The sequence below is a fragment of the Lepisosteus platostomus genome, chromosome 20 (assembly GCF_059453375.1).
Source record: "Lepisosteus platostomus isolate fLepPlt1 chromosome 20, fLepPlt1.hap1, whole genome shotgun sequence".
Lineage (NCBI taxonomy): Eukaryota > Metazoa > Chordata > Actinopteri > Semionotiformes > Lepisosteidae > Lepisosteus > Lepisosteus platostomus.
In genome coordinates, this window is record NC_142630.1 from 16981116 (window position 1) to 16995670 (window position 14555).

General features: G+C 46.4%; 2 protein-coding genes across 2 annotated transcripts; one reads left to right on the plus strand and one right to left on the minus strand.

Moving 5' to 3' along the window:
* Nucleotides 1-1129: 1129 nt before the first annotated feature.
* mt2 (metallothionein 2) lies at nucleotides 1130-2339 on the minus strand. The gene is made up of 3 exons (XM_088614400.1): nucleotides 2180-2339; nucleotides 1941-2006; nucleotides 1130-1353 (listed from the first exon to the last, which is right to left on the minus strand). The coding sequence occupies exons 1-3, from the start codon at nucleotides 2208-2210 to the stop codon at nucleotides 1262-1264; spliced, it is 189 nt and encodes a 62-aa protein (XP_088470526.1). The 5' UTR covers nucleotides 2211-2339; the 3' UTR covers nucleotides 1130-1261.
* A 926-nt stretch (nucleotides 2340-3265) lies between these two features.
* Nucleotides 3266-14323, plus strand: bbs2 (Bardet-Biedl syndrome 2). The gene is made up of 18 exons (XM_088614394.1): nucleotides 3266-4044; nucleotides 5578-5703; nucleotides 6136-6363; nucleotides 7574-7699; nucleotides 8519-8581; nucleotides 8704-8781; nucleotides 8916-9020; nucleotides 9781-9867; nucleotides 10031-10166; nucleotides 10335-10474; nucleotides 10816-10960; nucleotides 11428-11599; nucleotides 11876-12005; nucleotides 12104-12223; nucleotides 12486-12623; nucleotides 13061-13173; nucleotides 13515-13663; nucleotides 13854-14323. Exons 2-18 carry the CDS (start codon nucleotides 5587-5589, stop codon nucleotides 13958-13960), a joined length of 2154 nt encoding a protein of 717 aa, XP_088470520.1. The 5' UTR covers nucleotides 3266-4044; nucleotides 5578-5586; the 3' UTR covers nucleotides 13961-14323.
* The last annotated feature ends 232 nt before the right edge of the window (nucleotides 14324-14555 follow it).

The window sequence follows — 14555 nt, forward strand, 5'->3', positions numbered from 1 at the left end:
TTCCCTGGACTGTCTGTGGAAGCCAAGTTCAGACTGTAGTTTCACAGAGATCAGGAAACATTCTGTAAAATGCTCAAGGAGCAATGCTCCCTCTCAGCTGTGCGCGTGTGCGCACGCACACAAGTTATGAAATCAACCCACATAGGGAATTGAACTGCGCACAAAAAATTAAATTCCCAAAAAAATATGATAAAACAATTACAGTTGTCAATTGAAAAATGCTGAATTGACCACATGAGACTGGCTGCGAGAGACCCAGCTCGGCTGCGTGCTTTGTCATCGCTACTCGGTCGTCGATATCCACGCTCTTGTAGTCTCGTACCCCTGCTCCTGCTCGCTCCACACTCGTTGAATCGCTGTCCCGGTCTTTTGGATGTCTATGCTTCTATCAGAATGATTTGTAGGTAAATATTTAAGATGCATCTTCTGTAACTACTGCATTGATACAATTTCAGGGAGTTCCCAGTCTAGGTTCCATAATTGAACCCTTATTTGCCCAGGTAATTGGGTTGTGAACTCATGGTTTTCTGATCCTAATTAACAGGGGAGAAGTTCTAACTATTGTGTTCCAGAGCCAAGCAGAAAAACCCTCATCATACAGGTGCCACTCAAGTAACTTGCGAATTAAATAAACCAGCGCAGGTGGAAGCGTGTTGAAGCGCAGGGGGTGTCAGTCCTCTCGGGAGCAGAGCAGGAGCTCTGACTGACGGGCGCTGTAGTTCATGGCTCTGGAGGACTGCCTTAACACGCCGGGCTCCAACAGGCTTCATGGCCAGCGTCCTGGCCACACTTCCCATTGGCCCTTACCAATCATGGCAACCTAATAATAATCCCCATCTTGAACTGGCTTCATTACTCTGCTCTCCTCCCCACTGAGAGCTAGTGTGTGGGGAGCGTTCTGGCGCACTATGGCTGCCTTTGCATCATCCAGGTGGGGCTGCACATTGGTGGTGGTGGAGGGGATCCCCATTACCTGTAAAGCGCTTTGAGTGGAGTGTCCAGAAAAAGCGCTATATAAGTGTAAGCAATTATTATCATTATAGCCACCATCTTAATGATCCCCAATGAATCGTTTGGCTTAAAATAAACCAGCATTGTTCTATAGAGCAATTGAACAGAATGAACGCAATCAACGACATCTTTTTATTTTCTAAAGCAAAAGGACGTACAAAACATTACATTTTCAGATTCTCAAGTGCAGTTATACAAAAGGGAAAACAAAGGGCGAGGCGCGGGAGGTCCGCGCGGGCGGCCCCGGTGCTCACTGACAGCAGCTCGCGCCGCACTTGCCGTCCTTGCACACGCAGCCGGAGGCGCACTTGCCGCAGCCGGACGGGCAGCACGCGCAGCAGCCTGCGGGCACAAAACCGGCGGTTAGGTCGCGTGGGTTACCGGCCACCCGTTCGCGCGGAGCACTCTTTCGCGTTATTCTCCACGTTGTGGAGGGAAAAACAAGGACATACAATGAACACCAGGAAAATAGAACTGCCAGTCCTTCAGGGCTGTCTGTAGCGGCGAGTCTTAACCTGACGCACGCCCCACCGAGCCGCATTGTTTTGGTAAATCAAACGCACAGAGGAGCTACAGCTACATTGTTTCACTAAAACTAGTTATAGTAACCAACACTTTGTTTCAGTATACATGGTTTAACAGTGTAGCATTTTCATGTAGTCGTAGTTTTACTGCGAAATTAAAGTTATATTCCCCCTTTCAGTCTATAATTATGACATCTTGTTTAAAGAGCTGACCTACTTCAACAGCTCTGATAGGTGCGAGACCATATTAAGAGCCCAAGCGGTGCTGTTCCAGTGCAGGTGAAGACCTCCAGCTCTGCAGCACAGCGCTTTTTATAGCCACTTGAGCTTCCGAAAGGATTTTATAGCACGTTAAACCATTCCCAAGCCTACAGCAGCAGCAGCAGCATCAGGGCGAGAACTTACTTTTCTTGCAGCCTTTGCATTTGCAATCCGTGCATTTGCAGCTGTCTCCGCAACTGCAAGAGCCCGCTGTGAAAAATAAAACAAACAAAAAAAAAATCAATAAAACATAGATCACACCACAGGTAACCCAAGGACGCCGTTTCCATCACATCAACGTCTCCATCACGTTTTACTTCGTCTATTTGCAAGGCAGAAGTCAGAAACATTATTAACCACTATAAAATCAGATCGTTACTTACTTTTAGAGCAGGCGCAGGACTGAGGATCCATTTTTTAATTGATTTTTTTATCTCGCGTTTCCTCCTCGTCGGGCTCCGGGGATTGTGAGTGCGTGCCGGGCTCTGGCGGCTCGCGGTATTTATAGCGCGGCCGCTCGCGGCACGCCGAGTGCAAAGCGGAGCGCGCGCAGTCAACAACGGGCCGGCCTGCACACGTCTTGTCTGCAGCGCTCGCGTCGCCAGGCGGTGTGCAAAGCGTCTCACCGCGGCGGGGCTGAGGGCCTTCCTCCGGGCGTCAGGGGATAAACAGTATTCCCATGTCGTCAGTCTGCTGCTGGCGTTGTTGTGCACGCGGTGCGATGACTCGATCATAAGGGGATCTTCTTAATGGTCAACTGATGAGCCGATCGATCGCAAAACCTTAGACCCAATCCTGAAAATAAAATGATGTAGAATGTTTTTCATTTTTATTTGTATATTCCAAACGAAACAAAAACGTCTTTCTCGTGTACAGTGGAATGTGATAATGGGAACTGATACCGATTATAACTAAAACAAAAGATTTATTGCCGTTTAATTAATTTACAATCAATCAGTATAATTATTAGTTCTTTGGGCATCCTTTGTAAACCTTCTGATCTAGTGAGCTGCATATGCTAATAAAATAGAATTCTAATATAAAAAATCATAAATTCCTAAGTTACGGTTTTACGTACAATACTTAAATGATTGGTGCTTATTAATTGTGAGATGTAACTGTAATAAGTCTTGGTAGAAAAACCCTTGCCCGTTATCTTTATACCCATTAATTTAAGGCCAGATAAAGACGTGTTTATTTCGTCAGTGCACAAGGTGTCTTGGCGTCTGGTGATTATGTTCTCCCACGTACACGCGTGTTTACTGTCTGTCTGGCGCAGCTGCGCTCGAGTCAGGTCAGCGCTGCGCCCCTCTCTCCGCTGCACGCGGGCCGGGAGTCCGGAGCGCTGCGTCACCATGACTCCCGGGGCTCTGCACACGGCACTGCGAGAGCACGAGCCCCGGGCTCGCGGCGTGTTCATCCCCTCCCTTTCGGTTGGCGATAATTAGGAGAAAACACCGTCTAGAACAACACTTTACGGGTCCACAGATCCCGAGTAATGACATATGTTGAATGTTGTAATTGCGTGGTTGCCTAAATCCATCATCTGCTTTAGAATACGGTATTTTCTTTGTACCCATTGCTGCAATTTTAGTTTTCACTGCAGTGTAAGAATATGCGAACTTTTTTTATAAGGTGGTAGATTTTTCTGAAAAACGGCGCATTTTGTTTCTCCCCTGACATATTTGTAGCATTGCATTCAGAAGTACTTTGAGTTTCGGTAGTTCTAATTTGTTCAGATTTCACTCATGTCATGTTCAATAACATAAAATGCAAATAAACAGTAAAAAGCGCGCGAAGGCTTGTTGTGAAAGTGTCAAGAATTACTGAAGTTCAGAGCGACTTTTCTCTTTTTTTGCAGAACCGTGCATGTTTATGCCAAGAAAGTAGGACTTTGTGTGCATCTAAAAAAAAAAAGTTCATTCCCTCTTCAGAAAGGGCTGTAGGTGGCGCGGGCGCTAGTTGTGAGAGCTCGGGTCCTGGGCGAGCGGGGTGTGCGCGCATGCGTGGGACCTGCGCGCTGGAGGAGGAGGGGAGAGGCTCTCGCTGGCACGCGCCTGGCAGTCCACCCTGGCGTGCCATCCGGCTCGAGGAAACGCCGCTGTGCGGAGCCGCGACGGAGGGCGCGCGGTGGCTCGCGACCGTCTTGTAGAGTCCGGGAGCCCGAGCCCAGAGTCTCCGGGCTGGTGACGTCACAGCTAAGCCTGCACGCTCCTCAGTGTGTTCGCCGCTTGAGACGGGTCGTCCGGTAAGAAACTGCATTTTAAAGAAAAATACAATAACGCACACGTCCGAATTTGCTCATAGAACAAATGTCCAATTGTACCCTCACGTTCTAGGTCAGGGCATCCCTGGGTAGTCCAGGAAAATCAAGCGCGACAAAGTTGATTTTCGAGATTGAGCCTGCGAGAGTACTTTTTGCCTTATACGTCATGTCTTCTGTGTTTGTGCCAAGAAAGCTGAACTTTGTGTGTTTTATTTACCTGCATATTTTCATTAACGAGTATGATTTCCTAGTTCGCCTCTCGCGGTTGAATAAGAAAACGGCCGGCCGGGATTAGCGCAAAGCTTTGTCAAGATGTCGTGCGTTGCTAGGCAACGCGGCGCCGGGCCTACTGTCAGGCTGCGAGCTGTTTATATCGGGACTGGGCAAGACCAGGAGCTCAGGGCTCAGCCAACATCTTTAATCGCGCTCACGCCTGGTTTTACTGGTACAGTTTCCAGCTGTGGTCCGTGATTTTAGCGCGGCTACGACATGCACGTAATATACCACGTTAATCCCACTGTGGGACTGCAGTGTTTAAGTTTGTACCACGTCTCTCGAGTGGTAGGGAGCTGTTAGGTGAGAACACGGCCTATCACTGTCTGTCACTGCATAGTCTTCATCTTTTCCTTTATAACTGGTCATTACTCCTCCGGCCAGGTATATCAAAACATAATTTTAGCATAACCTCCCCGGGCCACACAATAGGAACCTTTCAAATGTTAGTATTTTTCAAATAACATTTTAAAATGTCAATAACAATTCCGCTTTGTTATACAAAAAAGTCAAGTATTTTATACCTCAAATTTCAACCTCGTTTATTCAAGTTTTGCAGTGTTCACTAGAGTCCTGTAGAGGGCAGTGTTACACTGGTAAGCAGTTCAATACGCTCGGGACTTGTGTACCCGAAGTGTAAGAACAACACATTATTATTATGATAAATAGCGCTTTTAAATTGCTTTACAAAAACAGCACACAAGGAGAGGAGATATCAGAATCACCATAAATGACAACAAGGGTTTGGAATGCAGTAGGAGTGTAAAGGAGGGAGACAGAACTGTAACGCAACGGGGGTTCAGGTGGGCGCCCCTGCCTTCTGCCTTCACAGGTCGTCCCCACACCACTGGGGGCTCGAACCCGGGACTCCCGCCTCACTCTACAGGGACCCAGCTTGTTGAGCTAAAGAGCTCTCTTCATTTCTTCTTTAGCTCAACAAGCTGGGTCCCTGTCGAGTGACGCGGGAGTCCCGGGTTCGAGCCCCCAGTGGTGTGGGGACGACCTGTGAAGGCAGAAGGCAGGGGCGCCCACCTGAACCCCCATTGCGTTACAGAACCAATTAAATAAAAGCCCTTCTCAATAAGAAAACCTTTAATAATTCTTTCAAATAAAGAAGATTAAGAGTAATGTTTTCATCGATGTGACATCTGAGTAAACTGTTTTTTTACATTTAGATGTTGCGTTTCCGTTGTGTGGTCTGTGCTGCCTGCTCGATGGCTGTCGTGCCTTGTCTTTGTGCAGGGGGCAGCCATGCTTGTTCCAGTCTTCACGCTGAAACTGAACCACAGGATCAACCCCCGCATGGTGGCGGTGGGCAGGTTCGATGGGGTCCACCCGTGTCTCACAGCCGCCACGCAGGCAGGGAAGGTGAGGGCGCGTCACGTCTCCTGGCAGCGCACACAGCCACAGCCCGAGACAGCATCCGTGGGGGATGCAGTCATCGGGATATGACTTAATGTGTGGGGCTTTTCTGGGATTTAACATCTAGGCCTTTTGTGATGTCATTCTGTTCCATGCAGCAAGTAAACACACGTCAGTTTTGGAAAGGTCACGTAATTACAGACTAAAGCACTGGTACGGTGCTTTAATAGTAAATAAAGCTGCACGACTACGTTTTTGTAGATCCACACACGGACTGCCAATTCTGGTTGGGGTCCTGTAAGTACGTGACACTGACCTTTTTAAGTGAAATTCATTTTTTTTCTTTAATTGTGTCCGGACCCCCGCCAGCACGCTCTTGAAGTGTGAAGTGCTGGTGCGTCGCGGTGCAGCGTTGTGGATCTTTGTGTTCCTGCGCAGGTCTTCATTCACAATCCGCACACTCGCAGCCAGCGGCTCTTCTCCAGCCGGGTCAGCCAGAGCGCCCAGGACTCGGACATCTCCCTGCTCAACATCAACCAGGCGGTCAGCTGTCTCACCACAGGCACCCTGGCCCCGGGCAGCAGCTGCCACGCCCTGCTGGTGGGCTCCCAGACCAGCCTGCTGGCATACGACGTGCACAACAATGCCGACATTTTTTACAGGGAGGTGAGACCCGCACCCTGGAAACTCTGGAAAAGCCTTGTGTATGTGATCAGTGTAAAAGACATGCAGGAGAAGTGTGGACTCAGCAGTGTATATAGCCAGCAGCTATAACACTCTGCAACTCACACCTGGAAAACCACTGACGCTCAGCAGGTGTGAGCCTGGTCAGTACCTGAATGGGAGACTCCTGGGAAAATCGAAGGTAGTTATTAAAAGAGGGGGCGCTCACTCTGTGGTCTGTGTGGGTCCTAATGCCCTAGTGTAGTGACGGGGACACTATACTGTAAAAAGGCGCCGTCTTTCGGATTAGACATAAAACCGAGGTCCTGGATCTCTGTGGTCATTAAAAATTCCAGGGAGTTTCTCGGAAAGAGTAGTGATGTTACTCCGGTGTCCTGGCCAAATTTGCCCCTGGCCCTTACCAATCATGGCCTCCTAATAATCCCCATCTATGAATTGGCTTCATCACTGTGTTCTCCTCCCCACTGAAAGCTGATATGTGGGGAGCATTCTGGCGCACTATGGCTGCCGTCGCATCATCCAGGTGGGGCTGCACACTGGAGGTGGAGGAGAGTCCCCATTACCTGTAAAGAGCTTTGAGTGGAGTGTCCAGAAAAGGCCTATATAAGTGTTGTTGTTATTATTATTATTATTATTATTATTATTATTATTATTATTGCATACAGTGGTGATAGAATGTTTGGCCGAGTCAAAGTCCTGACCTTAATCAAATAGAAATGTTGTGGAAGGACCTGAAGCGGGGAGTTCATGCAAGAAAGCCCACCAACATCGCTGAGTTGAAGCAGTCCTGTAAGGAGGAATGGGCCAAAATTCCTCCAAGCCAATGTGCGGGACTGATCAACAGTTACCATAAACGTTTGGTTGAAGTCATTGCTGTTTAAGACATTTAATGTTGGATCAGTTTGATCAATAAATGAATGTAAAAGTATATGCTTTTGTGTGTTATTTGTTTTATTGGGTTCTATTTATATATTCTGATGACTTTTTATGAAAGTCTGATCACATTTTTCATTTATGCAGAAATTCAGAAAATTCCAAAGGGTTCACAAACTTTCTATCACCACTGTATAGTGGAACAGCTCATCACCGTGAAGGATGCTGTTAATTCACATTTGCTTTCATCTTCAGCTGTGAACAACACACATGCCCCTCTTTGTTGAAAAGGTAAGAATGTGTTGTTTATGTATTGCAGATTACAGATGGAGCCAATGCCATAGTTCTGGGGAACCTGGGTGACATCCCTTCACCCCTTGCAGTAATTGGGGGAAACTGCGCCTTGCAGGGATTCGATCACGAGGGGAACGACCTCTTCTGGACGGTAGGAGGGCTCCTCCATATCCACCCACATGGCAACGAGACACAACCAGCAGATCATTCTGTCTCTACCCACAGGCATTAAAAGCTGCAACAGCCGAGTATTGAATGCAGTAGCGTTTGTTGTGTTTTTAATTACTCTCAGTATATTTTTCTTTATCTATATTTTCATTACCAGTGTAATACATGAGCACTGGCTCTAAAGTAATAGAACTTAAAATGTTATTGAAAAGTTCAGTGGTATAATCAGAAACAGGGAACAGCTGGACCAAGTGCAGATTTTGCTGATAAGAGATGGTTCCCTCCCTGAAAGAATATGTTGACTCAGGAACTGGAGGAGGTGGTTTTCCTGCTCTCCTCTTCATACTGTAGAGCACATACTGTTGATCCACAGACCTTGTAAGGCTAGCTCTTGAAGGATCTTTATGAATCAGTGCTGTGCAGTATAGCAGGAAAATGTGTTCAGTACCCCCACCTTTCCCAGTATGAAAACCCGTCTCCAGTTGTCCTTCTGTTTTTCCTCTGCTTGGTCATTTTTCCAGTCTCCTCTTAATTGTACAAGCCTGAAGCAATAAAGGCTTCAGTAGTTCTCATTAGACGAAGGATGCTTTTGCCAGTTGAGCTCAGGTGCTGTGAGAATTTAAAAGAACAGTAATGGAGTCTGTACATGAACGGTTGATCAGATGGATATTTCCTGCTTGTGTGCACACATATATGGATATGCTGTGTATTCTGGTGTGTGATAAATACAGATGCTCTGTAACTTTAATAATTCATAGAAATGCATTATTTTAGACACATGTTGATGTGCTGTTTTTTTTAGGTGACCGGGGACAATGTTCGGTCATTGGTACTGTGTGACTTCACAGGTGATGGGAAGAATGAGGTTTGTTAAAAATGAGTTGCTATACTAGATTGTCCTGTGCACATTTACAGTACGCAAGCTTGTATTTGTGTTTGTTTGCACCCAAAGATGTCATGCAGTTGACCAGGTTCTTTTCTGTGCAGCTCCTTGTTGGTTCAGAAGACTTCGATATTCGAGTTTTCAAAGAAGACGAGCTGCTGGCAGAGATAACAGAAAATGAGGTACATCCTTTCTTCTTAAATACTGTCATCTTCCCAGATTAACAGCTCCATTGAGCAGGAGCGGTAGAAAACAGACTACATACATGAAATCACATGTCTCCCTCTTCATCCCTCTGTGCTCTGCTGCTTTGCAGACAGTCACCTCTCTCTGCCACATGCATGGGAGTCGGTTCGGATATTCCCTGGCTAACGGCACGGTGGGCGTGTACGACAGGACGGCTCGCTACTGGAGAATTAAGGTAATACACCACAGGTAAATCAGATGACTAATGACTATTGAACTGCAGAAGAGTTCCATTCTGCGGCCGAAGTTTTGTGAGACCAAAGCCATGCCGATTGGTTCTCCTGATCAGCGCCGCAAATGTGTCACTTTAGTTTGACTGTTGAGTCAGCCAAAGTCTTCGTGCCATCATTGATGTGAGCCTGGCCTTTGAAGCTGATCACAGCTTGCAGTGTTGTGAGGGTGCTTTTTTTATGTTTGTAACATCGTAGCTGTTTATTCACATCTTTCCCAATTTGATGCAGAATAGCTATGCCTGCTATTGTCTTTTCCAGGTTTGAGTATTGTTATGCAATGTTTGCTGATGTATCCAAACATGTTCTTAAGTTGAAGCACCTTCAACTAAAATACTAAAAATGAGCATGTCAGGCTTCAACTTCCTAGCACTGCTACCTTGTGGATTTCAGAGTAAAATGCAAAATACTGCTGTTTCAATTGAAGCACTTGAACAGCTGACTCCTGGCCACACTAATGAACTGTTAACTCCCTACACATCATTTATGCACTTTGAATTCAGAGCTCTGACTTGGAGACAGTGTTTTCTGTTGTGTTGCTTCAAGGCTGTGGAATATGCTCCCAGCCCATACCAGATTTTGCATGTTAGCCAGGTCTTTTGAATCCTGCCTTAAAATTCACTGTTATTCTGTAGCTTTTATAGTATAATGTATAGTATACACTGTACTGTAGATGTGCTAATTGGGGTTTTGTTTTGTTCTTAGTCTAAAAACCATGCTATGAGCATCCATGCATTTGATTTAAATGCGGATGGCGTCGTAGAGCTCATCACTGGCTGGTCTAATGGCAAGGTGAGTTGTGACAAATGTCCTTTCAGGAAAAGGACAGTTCTAGTTTTAAGTCAGCGATTGTAGCTGTTAGTCCTACCAGGGTGCCTTTAACTGTTTTCCAATGTAAGCAAACCTGGGTGACTCTGCTACACCTGTAACCACACCTCCTGAATCTCCTCTGCAGATGGACGCGCGCAGCGACCGGACTGGCGAGGTCATCTTCAAGGACAACTTCTCCTCCTCGGTCGCTGGCGTGGTGGAGGGAGACTACAGGATGGATGGTCAGACCCAGCTGATCTGCGCCTCTATCGAGGGAGAAGGTAAAAAATAGAGGGGTGTTACACAGTGGAAGGAGATCAATGAACACTTTTGCAGACTTCAGTTGACTGAGAAATCCTAAAGGATGCTGAACCTGCACCTCTGTAATGTAGGTCTACCTCTCTCTCTTCTGGTTATAGATGAGGTGTCTTTAATTCTGATCTTTTCAGTTCGGGGATATTTGCCAGCCAGTAAAGAAATGAAGGGGAACCTAATGGACACCAGTGTGGAACAGGACCTCATTCGTGAACTGAGCCAGCGGAAACAGAACCTTTTGCTGGAGCTACGTAACTATGAGGAAAATTCAAAGGTGCTGCTTCTTTTATTCTACATGTCAGACTTTAATCTTCGTGCTGATGAGAAAGATGTTGCTGCACAAATAAAATCTTTGTTTCAGCTTTAAGCAGGAATATGGAAATAAGTTTTACTTTTACTCTCAAACAAGTTATTCTCTACTCGTACAGCAGTTTTGTGATAATATACGTATTTAATACTCTTAATGCAGTCCTCATACCACAGAGTGTGTCGTCAGTATGTTTGTAGGTGATAGTCACCATTCAGGTACAGAATGTGTTGATATCCCATTGGAGCTATTTTGGAATGCAAGTGCTAAACCTGCCTTGAGCCATATGCTGTGTTTCCGGCGGGCAGTGTGTAGCAGGATGTCTGACCAGCGAGGTGGATGCGCAGGGAGGAGTTATTCCAGCCAACACCCAGCTCCAGACAGCCCTCTCCGTCAAGGCTGGCACAGAGAGCCAGCGCCCTCACATCGAGCTCTGCATATCAACTCCCAACGGTAACTTGTATGCTTTTGTGTCCGAAAGTCGGCCATTTCTGACTTGCTCTTCCAAAACAGGCTCTCAACTGTTTCATTCATTTCTTCACCAATGTCAATAAATGACATTTATTTTATTTATTTAAAACATAGTCAATGTTTTTATCTTTACATACTTATACACGTATGGCCATCGTAAGGAGAAGAGCAAATCTAAAACATTACTTTCAGAGTTAACATCCACAAGCCTGGTTTGTGGGGGAGGTGAGGTGGAAGCCACATATAGTAAAGAAGAAAATGGAACACAAAACTTCTCATTGTCCTTGAACTTTGTATTTCAGGTACAGAATTAACTGCCTGTGAAACTGTCAGACGAGCATTAAAAAATCATAGAAATCCACCCTAGACAGAGGCGGAATTATTTTTAGACGTTTGCCACTTCCACGTGGAGCTAAGCCACGCTTTACTTCTTTTAACTTTATTTGCAGAAACCATTATCCGAGCTGTCCTCATTTTTGCCGAGGGAATATTTGAAGGAGAAAGCCATGTCGTACACCCCAGTGTGCAGAACCTGTCGGGCTGCGTTCGAGTCCCCATCATTCCTCCAAAAGACATCCCTGTGGATTTGCACATTAAAGCCTTTGTGGGCAGCAAAAACAGGTAAAGCTTCTGGTGTGCACTTCAGAGAAATGTTGATGTCTGCTTTGAGAAGATAAAAATGTGCGATACTTCTGAATAATAGAACACAATCTGCTCAGCACAACAGCAGATTGGGAAAGAGTGCTTGCAACTTTCGTTCCTTTACCTCATGCGTAATGAAAGATATCTGTCCCCTGCAGACTCTCAAAGAGAAGCCGAGCATTATGAGAGGAATAGGAGAATGGCGTTTTCAGAGTTGTTATCTAAATGTTACCTGTTGTTTTGCTTGCAACCCAGCACCCAGTTTCATGTGTTTGAGATAACAAGACAGCTGCCTCGCTTCTCCATGTATGAGCTGTGCAAAGACGACACTGCCCCCAGACCCAAGGGGAAGGTCACCTTTCAAATCAACGACCGCCCACAGAGGGTCAGTAGCTCCAGCACAAGTTGCCCGAAGAAGCAGCTCAATCCAGAAGAACATGTCACGATTCTCACCAGGGGTTTTTTAACATCTGGTTTTTCAAGGTGATAATGTGGCTGAACCAGAACTTCCTGCTCCCGGCGAGCCTCGAGAGCCCTGACGTCATCTTCACTGCGCTGCGGGCAGGAGGGCTGCTGTGCATCAGGATGCAGCCCAGTGGAGAGGTGCGGCCAGCGCATGGTCACCAGTACATAAGCCACCATGCAGGCTGACACAGATAACTATGAGTCCTTGTGTCGGGGTGTTTCCTGCTGCACCGAGATCACATCTCTCTACCCCCCAGACAGCACAGATGGGTTAAGATGGTGATTTGTGTTGTTTTGGGGGGGAGATTTATTTCAGGCCCACCTTCATTCTGATTTTCCTATTTCATTGCGATGCAGTATGTTTAATTTTATGGAAGTGAATTATTGTATTTTTTCTCAGATCCAATTGAATACAGATGACATTGACCTAGCAGGAGACCTTGTTCAGTCTCTGGCCTCTTTCCTGGCTATAGACGACCTGCAGGTGGAGGCGGACTTCCCTGCCTACTTTGAGGACATACGGATGACCCTGACTGAGGTGAGCGTTGAGGCAGCTCTCTCACTTGAAGGTTCAGAGATGCATAGCAAAGTCCAGTTCCCTTGTGACAGTTTATCAGGGTGAACCATGAACATGCAGGGACAGCCACGATTCTCACGTGCTTTTCCTTTGCTCTTCAATGGTGTCCTACGGTCGTGTCACCCTTTACTGCACCTCTCTGTGCTTTACCTGGATTTCCTGTGCAAAGGGTCCTTGTCAGGTGCACAGGTCTTTAAAGACCAGGGAGGAAGCACATTTTGGGCAGCTAGGCCTTTCCCCCGCTGACTCTGAAACCATCTTCAGAAATACAGTACAGCTGAAAGGAATAGAGGGCCTTCGTTAACCCATTCTATAGCTGAAGCCACTGCCTCTGGCACGTGATCTCTGGCACATTAAGCAGTCTAATCAGACAGTGGTAATCCACTTCTCTGTGTTAGGTGGACGAGTTCCATTCAGTGCACCAGAAGCTGACGGCAGTGATGGCAGACCACTCGAACGCCATTCGCCACATGCTGGTCCAGGCTGAAGACGCGCGTCTGATGGGGGACTTGTGAGTGCTGTTCTGTCCTGCGTCACTGTTCCAGGAACAGAGCCCTCTTTTGAGAACATGGAGCACATCAGCATCCTAACGTGCTCTGGGAGGAGGAGTGTTTACCCAGAGAAGATAAACACCAACCTGGTCTCATGTTTCAGTGAAATACAACCACAACCCATATCTTCTATTTGGATTTTTTTTCTTTTTTGGCAGATAGCATTGCCTGCTTTGTATGTATGCACATGCTGTATAATACAGTCATATTTCCTTGAGGTTACGAGTGTGTATTTAATCTATGCTCTCTCCGACCTTGTTGTAAAAGTTATGGAGCTCTGCCTTTCCTTTTCCCCAATCAGGAAGACGATGAAGAAGCGGTACATAGAGCTGTACGACCTAAACAGAGATCTGATAAACGAGTATAAAATCCGCTCGAACAACCACACTGCGCTTCTGAGCTGCCTGAAAGCTGTGAATCAGGCGATGCAGAGGGCAGGCCGGCTGCGAGGTGAGGGCCTGAGCAAGGGTCAGCCCACAAAAGGTGGAAGAATCAGAAACTTTCAGGTTGTGCCGAAAAAAATTAGATCGACCATGATTAAGAAAAGCAAGTGCCGTTCTTTTTTGGGGGCTTATCTCTGGCTAGTGTTCTGTGGCTCTGCAGACACACTGAGTGACTCTCGCCCTGGTCTTCTCCACAGTGGGCAAGCCGAAGACCCAGGTGGTCACCGCCTGCCGGGACGCCATCAAGAACAACAACGTCAACGCCCTCTTCAAGATCATGCGGGCCGGCACCCCGTCCTCCTGACCCCAGGCCAGCACCCCTCCCGAAACCCTGCCGCCAGCCTGGGTCCTGCAGTGTGAGGAAGAGGGTCCCGCTCTTCCTCAAACTGCGTGTTTCCCGGTTCCTGACGTCAGCGCTGTGCTGAAGAGCCCTGCATATCAGGGGAAATTTCCAGCTGTGGAAACTTTTATAATATATATGTTCTCTGGGTACCATGTAATGTACTTAAAATGGATTAGATGACATGAAAATGCAAGATTTTTTTCTAGATTGTACAAAACCTCATGCACCACTTTTTCTGTGTATTATTTATAAGTTCAAGTATAAGCAATGACATACTGTATGTTTGAATGTTGTTTATATACAAATACATTAGTTTGTGTAAAAGGAGGTTTCACTGTGTGCTATCTGGCTTCCTGAGCTCTAAGAATAAGCCTGTGCTTCTGAATTCCTAGGGATCACAATTCCCTGAATTCTTAGGTCCCGTTAGTTTTGAATTCCCTGGAAATTCTTGGTATTCTTAAATGACAGGATTCTAAATTCCCTGGATTATAATGTTGTACGGAGTAAATGAAGAGGGAGTTTTTAATTAACTATTCAAATAACTCCTGTATGTAAA

Excerpts from the sequence above, each read along its gene's own strand:
- bbs2 (XM_088614394.1), top strand. The coding sequence starts at position 5,587 with ATGCTTGTTCCAGTCTTCACGCTGAAACTGAACCACAGGATCAACCCC. Across the intron at positions 7,700-8,518 it reads GGAACGACCTCTTCTGGACG|GTGACCGGGGACAATGTTCG; the intron begins GTAGGAGGGCTC and ends TGTTTTTTTTAG. Across the intron at positions 13,664-13,853 it reads GAGGGCAGGCCGGCTGCGAG|TGGGCAAGCCGAAGACCCAG; the intron begins GTGAGGGCCTGA and ends TCTTCTCCACAG.
- mt2 (XM_088614400.1), bottom strand. The coding sequence starts at position 2,210 with ATGGATCCTCAGTCCTGCGCCTGCTCTAAAA. Across the intron at positions 2,007-2,179 it reads GTCCTGCGCCTGCTCTAAAA|CGGGCTCTTGCAGTTGCGGA; the intron begins GTAAGTAACGAT and ends TATTTTTCACAG. Across the intron at positions 1,354-1,940 it reads ATGCAAAGGCTGCAAGAAAA|GCTGCTGCGCGTGCTGCCCG; the intron begins GTAAGTTCTCGC and ends TTGTGCCCGCAG.